This window comes from Bombus vancouverensis, unplaced genomic scaffold (genome assembly GCF_051014615.1).
Source record: "Bombus vancouverensis nearcticus unplaced genomic scaffold, iyBomVanc1_principal scaffold0022, whole genome shotgun sequence".
Taxonomy (NCBI): Eukaryota; Metazoa; Arthropoda; class Insecta; order Hymenoptera; family Apidae; genus Bombus; species Bombus vancouverensis.
This window is the reverse complement of record NW_027468913.1, coordinates 564,161-574,238: the sequence shown is the minus strand read 5'-3', so window position 1 is coordinate 574,238 and position 10,078 is coordinate 564,161. Positions and strand designations below refer to the sequence as shown.

At 32.8% G+C, this 10,078-nt stretch overlaps 1 protein-coding gene and 1 long non-coding RNA gene across 3 annotated transcripts in view; one reads left to right on the top strand and one right to left on the bottom strand.

Moving 5' to 3' along the window:
* Positions 1 to 1,170: 1,170 nt before the first annotated feature.
* LOC117162512 (uncharacterized) lies at positions 1,171 to 2,527 on the bottom strand. Of its 2 annotated transcripts, none has more exons than XM_076626476.1 (3): positions 2,168 to 2,527; positions 1,517 to 1,948; positions 1,171 to 1,432 (listed from the first exon to the last, which is right to left on the bottom strand). In XM_076626476.1, exons 1-3 carry the CDS (start codon positions 2,510 to 2,512, stop codon positions 1,181 to 1,183), a joined length of 1,029 nt encoding a protein of 342 aa, XP_076482591.1. In that variant the 5' UTR covers positions 2,513 to 2,527; the 3' UTR covers positions 1,171 to 1,180. The 2 variants fall into 2 exon arrangements, with proteins under 2 accessions (XP_076482591.1, XP_076482592.1); XM_076626477.1 differs by having other exon boundaries at positions 2,174 to 2,527.
* A 1,574-nt stretch (positions 2,528 to 4,101) lies between these two features.
* The window catches only part of LOC143304085 (uncharacterized), a 246,164-nt gene continuing 240,187 nt past the window's right edge, over positions 4,102 to 10,078 (top strand). The window contains exon 1 of the long non-coding RNA XR_013060774.1: positions 4,102 to 4,303. This is a non-coding gene — a long non-coding RNA (uncharacterized LOC143304085). The remainder of the gene's footprint in view (positions 4,304 to 10,078) is intronic.

Here is a 10,078-nt window from a genome sequence, read left to right as displayed (position 1 = left end):
CAATCGTTGTTGCTAGGCAATTTCTGTCAAAAGTTTGTTGTATACTCTTTGGAAACATCGAGAAAGATCCAAACGCCGATACTAGGCAGACTTTTGCAGGCAAAAGAAATTGTTCCTCGGATACTTTAATATTTTTTACTAAATTTCATCAAAAATAGAATTTTATTTGCTAATAGAAGATAACTATGTTTTGGTACCGCCGCTTCGAGCTTTTTACAATCCACTAGCGATAAAAAGTTCGCGTACAAGGTAACTAGCGGGCAAAAGAACGGTATAAAGCATAGAGTATAGAGTATATTAGCGTATCTCGCTTAGCGTAGCTAAGCATAGAGTATCTCGCGAATTATTACACAACAGTGATAATAAGGCAAATCTAATAAAATTTACTTCTCATTAAAAAGTCGTACCAAAACAATTATTTATTAATTGGTTTATTTATTAATTCTTAAGAAGATACATATAAATACGAAAAAATGGTAAAATTTGATTAGTATAATAAAAGTAATATATGCCTATGATCATTCTAAAGTATAAAAAGTGAAATAGTCTTACGTTCATTGGTATATTTTAAGAACACATACATCTTTTAACGATAGTTGCAATGTAACATCATTTTTATATTACACGCAAGGTATGGCAAGTATTCCTGCTCCAAGGCACAATTTGAAATCAACAACATTCAGTTTAACAAATTATAACTTCTATTCGTTTTCCATCATGGAATAACGCGGTGGTGTCTTCCATATTGCACTGGACGTGCGTTGTAATCTACTCCTATCTATATTTTCAAACATTTCAGTTAAATCTGGTGTGCACATTCTTCTATCAAAGAATTTATAGACTGCTTTCTTCGGAATTTATCGTTGCATTGCAAGTTCATTTTCGCGTATGTACGCTAAAATTGATAAAAATTCCAGTACTCCATGCATTATAATGTTTATTAACTCATTAAGTAAAACAACACTTACATTGCGCCTAATGTGGAATTGTACGACTTGGTCTGGCTTCATCGTCCGATGTGTCGTCGTCAGGTCGTCAGGTGGATCTTACTGTTTGGAGCTATATTTTGGATAAAATATCGAATGAATAATAGCTTGTGTTTTTATAACAGAAGAATACTTTGATACTGTTTGTAATGTTACCTGCAATGTCATCATCCGAGTCTCCTTCTTTTGTTTCGCTAATAAGATTTTTTTGCTTTTTCGACAGATCTTCGTGCCAGTTTTTGAACAATGGCTTTTTCTGAAATTTTTTCTTTTTCAAAGGCCTCGATTCTCCTTCTTACGGGCACATTTTTCTTCATTTCATTTTGAATGTCCTGTTTCGTCATGTTTCTATTAGACATTTCCCTTTCACGGGATGGCTCATCTTCTGCGAATAATTCTTCGAACTCGGTGAGTCCAATCGCTTGATTCAGCTGCTGAACCTCCTCCTGCAGAGTTATTGGCGACCGTGATGTAAATCTAGGTTCATTATTTTTTCCTGTACTACTAGCCAAGTTTCTATTAATTACTACCGTTTCGTTTGATTTTATTGGTGATAAAGGTTCTACAATTGCGGTAGCGTCCATCATCTTCTGCGTATAAGTAGAATTGATGTCCATCGTGGAATTCATAAGAGGAGTAAATTTCTCAAGTGCATCCTCGCACATTGAAGGATCTTCAATATCATTTCTTGCTGATGGAATTACTGTATCATCAATAATATTAGAATATTTACCCTTCGTGTTTTCACTCCGTGAAAAAGTTCTCTTTATATTACTATCTCTTGTTGTCATTGAAGACTTTAATGGTTCAATCCTTTCTGGCTGTATTGCATCTTCTTTTGAAATTGTTTCGCTTAAAACATTCTTTTTTGTTTTACTATGTTTTGTAGGACCTTTTGCGTTTTTTTCATCTGAACTACTTCTAGCACTTTCCTTTTTTTTAGGTCGGCCTCCACGTTTCCTCTAAAAATTTAGAATATATTTAACAACGTTATAGTAGTATTTATATACACAATGTACATACAATTATATAAGCAATTAGATTTTGACGTATTAATTAACCGATATCAAACATTATTGGGTACTACATATAAGGGTTAGTATTGATTAGTAACATAAGATAAGATAAGATTAGTAACATAAGATTAAAAGTATTAAATTTCATCATAATATGACACAAACATTTACATTACTGTCATCATCAAGAGATAGCCTTCGTAATTTTGTAACAAGTGACGTTGACTGCTGCTTTTTAATATTAATTGCAGCTTTTATTGCAGCCTTTCTTTTTGTTCGGTCAATTGTTGTTTCCAGCACATCCCCAGTTTTTACATCTTTATTTTCTGTTTTATCATGTACTGCTGAATCTGTTACTGTATTATCAGTATTGATAATATCATTTTCTGGGATAGTCTCTTTACGGCGACAACCTTTTTCCTTCAAAACTTTCGGCCTCTTTGTAGTTGAAGGGCCAGGGACTGATTTGGTAATCATTTCATTAATCTCCTTCTTTGATCCAGTATCCATATTTAAAATCTACGAATAAATGATATGTATTTAATATATACATTAAACTATACTTTTTAATAATACATACCATAATTTAATATTATGGTTGAAATTATGACGTATATAGCAATTAATACATACACATGTGTTTAGTTCTATTAACTTAGAAGCACATGTAAATTAAAAAAAAATATATATATATATGAAACAATAATAAAATAATGAAGTAACATTGAGAATAGAATCTAGTTTAATTACACATATATACCCTTTTAACAATTCCGTTCTTATAAATTTTATTAAATTTACAGTGAAGCTTACAATTACACTAATGCCAATGAATATTAACGTATGCATTTATTATTACACTAAATAAAAATGAAAGTAATGCAATGAAAAATACAATACACTTTAATGGAAATAAAATAAGTAAATAGCAAAGTATTTATTAATATTATTATATAGCATTATATTATATTATTATAATATTTATTAATATTTACTTACGTTTTACGTTTGCACAAAAACTATAAAATTTTAAATATAAAGAGAGATTTATAACAGAGATAAAGCAAGTCACAGAAATTAGTGTCTTTCAATGGCAAAAATGCGTTAAAGAAAGTGAAACGATAATCTCCGTTCGCGTCACAAGCGGAACTGTGCCGGTTTTGCTCCTTGAAAGTACACGCAGCGGTACATGAGCTAGAGAACATTTCAAATCATGTTGTTGTTTTTTTGCTTCGGAGTATCAAGATCGTTAGGACATACATAATATATTAATAAATAAACTCCGGGCAAAACAATGTCGCCGTTACGTTACCGTCGAACCGTCGAACAAAGACGAATTTGAATTCTCCGACTCTCCCCCGACCTGTTTATACTACACCAGTTTAAACGGACGCAATCGTAAAGAGTTCACGAGAGTTATGGATCAGTATCTACGAGTATCTACCGTCTTTGCGAACATTATCTATAATTATTTATTTAATCATTTGAAAATATACTTGAAGGTTTCAACAACGAGCAATCTTGTCTAATAAATCTCACGATCAACCATCCTCTACACACAAGTCCTCTGAAAACATAATCCTCTAAAACATAATCCTCTGCAAACATAATTATTAAATAAAAATCAAATATATCTTATTTAAATTACTATTAAATGCAATTTAATTATTATATTATTAACTAAGCAAATTTAATTTTAATTTAAAAAAAAATATATATATATAAGCTAAAATTAAGCTTATAGGTTCATACCCTATCGATAAGTTTAAAAAAATTTTTATATAATTAATATATTTAATATACATATATATATACATGATATAATTTTTAATTAAAATTTTATTAAATGTAAATATATTTAAATAAATTATATATATATATAATTATATTATATATGTAGTATCGTGGACGAAAGGCCTGGGAAATATCGGGCGAACTATGAACAATGTCGCGAGAGCCGAGGCGCCGTCGGGCCCATCAATGTGTCATCGGTCTTTTCAAGTGCATAGTTTCGTGGAAAAGACCTACGTGACCCTGGCTACGAGCGTCTGCAGAACAAGTGTGCGGTGGGCCTAGGAAAAGGACAACAGAATGCGACAACGGCCAGAGAGTGTCAGTCGAGAAACAGAGCGCGAGTCGAAAAGCAGAGTGCGAGTCGAGAAACAGAGCGCGAGTCGAAAAGCAGAGTGCGAGTCGAGAACGAGAGTGCGAGTCGAGGAGCCGAGTGCGAGTCGAGCGGAGACGGAGGTTGCGAGTGGCGTTGCCGAGAGAGTGTGGATTGCGCTGTTTTCTGTACGTTTGGTGTGAATAGTTCAAGTTAAGCCACAATCGTCTTTTCTGTCTGATTAACATCTCTATTGTCCACTTTTTGTGAACATATTACATCACGATATTACATATATGTATTATTAATAAATATAATATTTATAATATATTAAAATATAATTTTAAAAATAAAAATTTTAATTTTACAAATTAAACATAATTAATATTTTATTAATCTAAATAAACTTATTTCAAATAATAATAATAATAATATGATAATTTAAATTATTTATTAAATAATTTTATTAAAATTATATTTATATACATATATATTAAATAAGAATAAATTTTATATCTATTATTAAATATAAATTATTCAAATTTTTATTAAAAAATCTTTTTAAAAATTTATTTTTAATTTATATAATTATTACTAATATTAAATAAATAACAATGTATGTCGCTCTTGTGTGAGTAAGTCTGTGTTCTAAAGCCTAGACCAAGGTAAAGCAAAAACTGGGTAGGTCGAGTTTGCCGCCAAGACACAAAAACGCGGGTGCTCGGCAAAAATAAAATAAGCCGATGAGTCACTGGTCAATAAAATAAACTCGATCATTACAAACGACAATTTTCCCTAACAATAAATAATGTCAATGTTTTGTGTGTATTTATTATACAATTACATTATTTATATAAATGTCTCTTATGGTGTACAATTACATATATTTGAATAATGTAGGAAATATTGCTCTTTTTATTTTTACATTCCAACTGTACGAACAGTTTTGTTTTCCACTATACATACATACATGTATCTTAAATGTTATACATACTTTGCATGTATCATATTTGATGTATGATGTGTTCATAAAGATCTTGTTAAGACAGCTTGTTAAAATTGTACTTACAAATCTAATTGTACTCTACAAAATTGTACATACAATCATATCTATTAATCATTCTTACAAATCCTCTAAAAACATAACGACTTTTCAGTTCAATTTGAATCGTTGCGTTCAACGCCATCAGGGTGTCCTGCATAACGCGGGCATCCGACTAGGTGCTGATACCACATACAAGAACAAGTCGAATATGTGAAATAAAGCTTTTTAGCTTAAGGTCCCGTTTTGAAAAAAATACAGTTTGAACATGTTCGGTTGGCAATTGGCTTATTATTTTTCTCTCAAACAATGCGTTGTGTGAAAAAATTGTATTCCATATTTTTTTGTTATCTACTACTTAATTAAAAATTGATTGTAATAATAATTTATTGACGAATTATTTGAAATATGTTATCATGGTGTATATCCTGTGGAATTGACAAAACATACCTTTATGATTTTGTGAATCGATACGAGTAACAATAAATTTAAATTTGACGAATCAAAAAATTAAATATTTTAATTCTTATTTTATTATTCTAAAACAAAGTAGTCTACAGATATTTTTAACACTTCTACCCTTACGTGTCACACGTTATTAAAGTATACCATTGATACTGACACGTATATACGTTCGTTAAAAATATAAATTGGTACAAATCATTAGAAATACAATTTTCCAACTTGGTATCTTTCTTCGAAGATGGAGAATTCCAAATATTTTATTCCCATTTGTATTACTACGTAATTACAATTATATACTAATATATAATACGCGAGATATTGAACAGAAATAATAGAACCTTTCATTTGCAGTCACACAGCCATGTTATGTTTGTCTGACCAAATATGTATTAATCATGTGCAGAAATTACTGACGTCAAACTAATATTTCTATGCTGTTGTGATTCATTAGGTAATCAATTGCTTAGTCGAATCAGTTTGCCAAAGCCAACCATTGGAATAAGTAATTAGTTTTGTTGATTAAGAGCAAATTTAATTCGTATATTTACTCATTTTTGCACCATGTTACTATTTCTATTCACAATATAAAACTGTTATTCTATCGCATTGTTATTGCTACAATGTGGTTTCATCATTTCGTTCTGTTCATATTCATTTGAATAGCGAGAATTTTCAGAGATAAATACAGACGTATAAACAATAACACAGATTACAACGATAAAAATTGAATATCATGGGATTTATGGAAACGAAAGAAATGTTTTCGCATGCGAAATTATATTATTGTATATATGGTAGCTTTTATGTTATCATAAATATGACTGTTCTAGAAATATGAATTCTCTCTTTATTTCTGTCACGACATATGTACAGTGTTTATTTGTGTATTAACTATTCCGATAAATAAAAAGATTTATTACATGATTTTACAAAATTTGTTAAAATTGATTAAGAAGTTACTTTCAAGAAGTAATATTTACATAATTGTAAATTGAACCCTATGTTTAACAAAATTAGGCATTCTTAAGTATTTGTTATTGTAAATTACTATTATGCTTCGCCAAGTGTGATTGGCTATTTCTGGAACACAGCGTCCATCGATGTCTTCAATGAAAGAACATAAGTTTAATAACCTAACTTATCGACGAAATAAATCCCTGGCCCCCGGGTAGCGTGTTAGGAAGCTTCCGTGGTAATTCTTTTAAAAGCAATTAACGAGTGATCTGTTCGCGAATTATTGTATTGTATTATATATTATGTGGCATCATGATATCATAAGGAATACAAGTCACTATGATTTCTTCGTACTATTTCACAGATGGAGTGTGCAAATTTGACTTTACAATGAACAAAGTCAAACGTGACAATGACAAAATTGTATGTGGCAAAACTGGATACCTCAATGTTATACAGTGTGTCAAGAAAGTGTTTGTTGTCATCTTATGTCTTTGGGAGGTAATTCTACACCTTCGGATTTGCGAAGATCTGTTGAAAAAGAGGATCACAAAATTGACCTCGAGCATTCTATTGCACGTATTGCGTGTTTGTGCGCGTATTTATCCATCGATGTATTGCAAAGAACAGTTTGTCCAATAGGGGTTTCACACGCAGCAGTGGGAAAAATAATACTCTCACCCTGAGAGAATTGACCGGCGAGGGCGCGGCAGAGGCCATGGAAGCGCTTCGGTGAGGTGCGCTAGGTCCGTCGCAAATCTGCCCGGCAGGGGAACCGGATTGTCTGGCACGGCGGCTCCGGCGACGAGGCGCGGTGTAACGTGGCCGCATATCGCTCCATTAGGGGGTGTATTGAGCGTGGAGGGGGTGTATCCCTCACACCAGTTCCCGGGCCCCTCTAGATCGCTGCCGGGACGGTCATCGTGGAGGTTTTAGTCCGTTGGCGTCTGCCACTACCACGCCGCTTTTTCCCAGAAGCGACCTGGTGTCCGTGCGGATTTCCTCCACGTTAATAAAAAAAAAAAAAGTGGGAAAAATAATACGCCAAAAAGGTGTACGTTATAAGGTTCGCCGTGTGCGAAATTATGTCGTTTGACGAATATTCGATGGTTAGCCGCAAAGAAAATTATAACGCAATACTTGGAAATATCTTGTTTACGGATGAGAGCGATTCTTCCGATAGCAATATTCTCGATCGTCAGACTGCCAAGATTTAGGCTTGTGAAAGTTCTCACATTATGATACAATGATACAGAGATTCAAGCAGGCTCGAGCAAGTTTGATTTATTATTATATTATTTATATATATATATACATATATATATATGTATATATGTATATATGTATATATATATATACATGTATATATATATATTTTATATATATATATATATATATGTCGGGTTAACATTAGGATTTAAGGCGCGTAACGATTCTTCGTTTGAATTAGCCATTGTTTTACAAAACAGAGAGTATATTTACACGAATAAACAAGGTTTTACAAATATTATGAATAATGAATTTTTATAAATGATATGATTGATTAACAAATGATAAATTAAATTATTAATTAGATTAAAGAATAATAAGTTTTATCGAACAATAAGAAACGAATAATATATCTTACGATTTACTAATTTAACGAATAATGAAAATTAACGATTGATAAATTTACAAATATTGAATTTAATTTACGCTATAAACAATGATCCGGGGTTCAAACGAATCCACGGTCAACGGGAAAACTTTAAACAATTTTATAACACAAAAAAATACGTTTGCTGAATCACTCGGAAAAAATTACTCGATGTATCACTTTCCAAGGCGATCACACGAATGCCTCTCTGCATAAAATCTTTTTCGTAATCCGACTGCATTTTGTTTGTTATATTCTCGCTGGAAACATCGAGAAGGTTCCAATCGTTGTTGCTAGGCAATATCTGTCAGAAGTTTGTTATATACTCCTTGGAAACATCGAGAAAGATCCAAACGCCGTTGCTAGGCAGTTTCTGTCTGGAGATTGATTCCTCATACAACGTGTGTCCCATTATATCGACATCTCCAAAGTACAATTCCATGTGATTTCCAGGGAGAACAATACAACCGATCCACACCTTCGTCAGGCAAAACGTTTATCCCGTGACCGTGGCTACGTTCAGCGACCAGTTGTCACCTCGAACCCACTTTCGCTTTTCACAAATGTCAAACAATTACAGATGACAATTACTTAATTACAGTTATGATAAGATCTGGGGTAAAGCATTAAAAGGCCTCCTCAAAATTGCATAGGGAAGGCTCCGGTTTTCATTTCATCTCCGACATATATATATATATGTATATGTCGGGTTAACATTAGAATTTAAGGCGTGTAACGATTCTTCGTTTGAATTAGCCATCGTTTTATGAAACAGAGATTATATTTACGCGAATATACAAGATTTTACAAAATATTATGAGTATTGAGTTTAATGAATGATAAGATTAACAAATGATAAGTTTAACTAATGATTCCAAACGAATCCACGGTCAACGGGATAACTCTATACTATGCGTAGAATAATTTAAACACAAAAAAAATACGATTGCTGAGGCACTCGGTAAATTGCTCGATGTATCACTTTCCAAGGCGATCACACGAATGAATATCTGATGAAAATCTTTTTCGCTGTACCACTGCATTTTGTTCGTTATATGCTCGCTGGAGGCATCGAGAAGCTTCCAATCGCCGCTGCTAGGCAGACTCTGCCAAGAATTTGTTGTATACTCTTTGGAAGCATCGAGAAAGATCCAAACGTCGTTGCTAGGCAGCCTCTGTCTGGAGTCTGATTCCTAATACAACGTGTGTCCCATTCTATCGACATCTCCAAAGTACAATTCTATGTGATTTCTAGGGAGAACAATACAACCGATCCACACCTTCGTCAGGCAAAACGTTTATCCCGTGACCGCGGCTACGCTCGGCGACCAGCTGCCACCTCGAACCCACCCTCGCCATCACATATATCGAACAATTACAAATGACAACAATTGCTTAATTACAGCTATGACAAAATCCAGGCTAAAGCACCAGAAGACTCTCGCAAAATTGCAAAGGGAAGGCTCCGGTCTTCCTTTCATCTCCGACACGTTCTTTTGTGATCCCGTTGGCCGCGGATTCGTTGTCGGGCCTGAGACCATCGTCACTAGTGTCGCGAGTGCCAATTGTCGTGATCAATTGTCAAGACTGTAATAACTCTATTATTATAATAAACTACACCTGCGTGTACCGTACCAATGGTTAATTCCCGTGAAGATTCATTTGACGCCCACAACCCTACTCCCAGTGCTAATCCGACATACATATTAATATTTTTAAATATTTTTTTTTAATATTAAAAAATTTTTTAAATTTCCCTAATATTTTCAATATTATTCTCTAAATGTATAAGCTATTTAAATTAAACAAGTTCATCTTTCTCTTTATTTAATTTAAATATAAATTAGTAATAATATAGATATAAATTAGTAACCC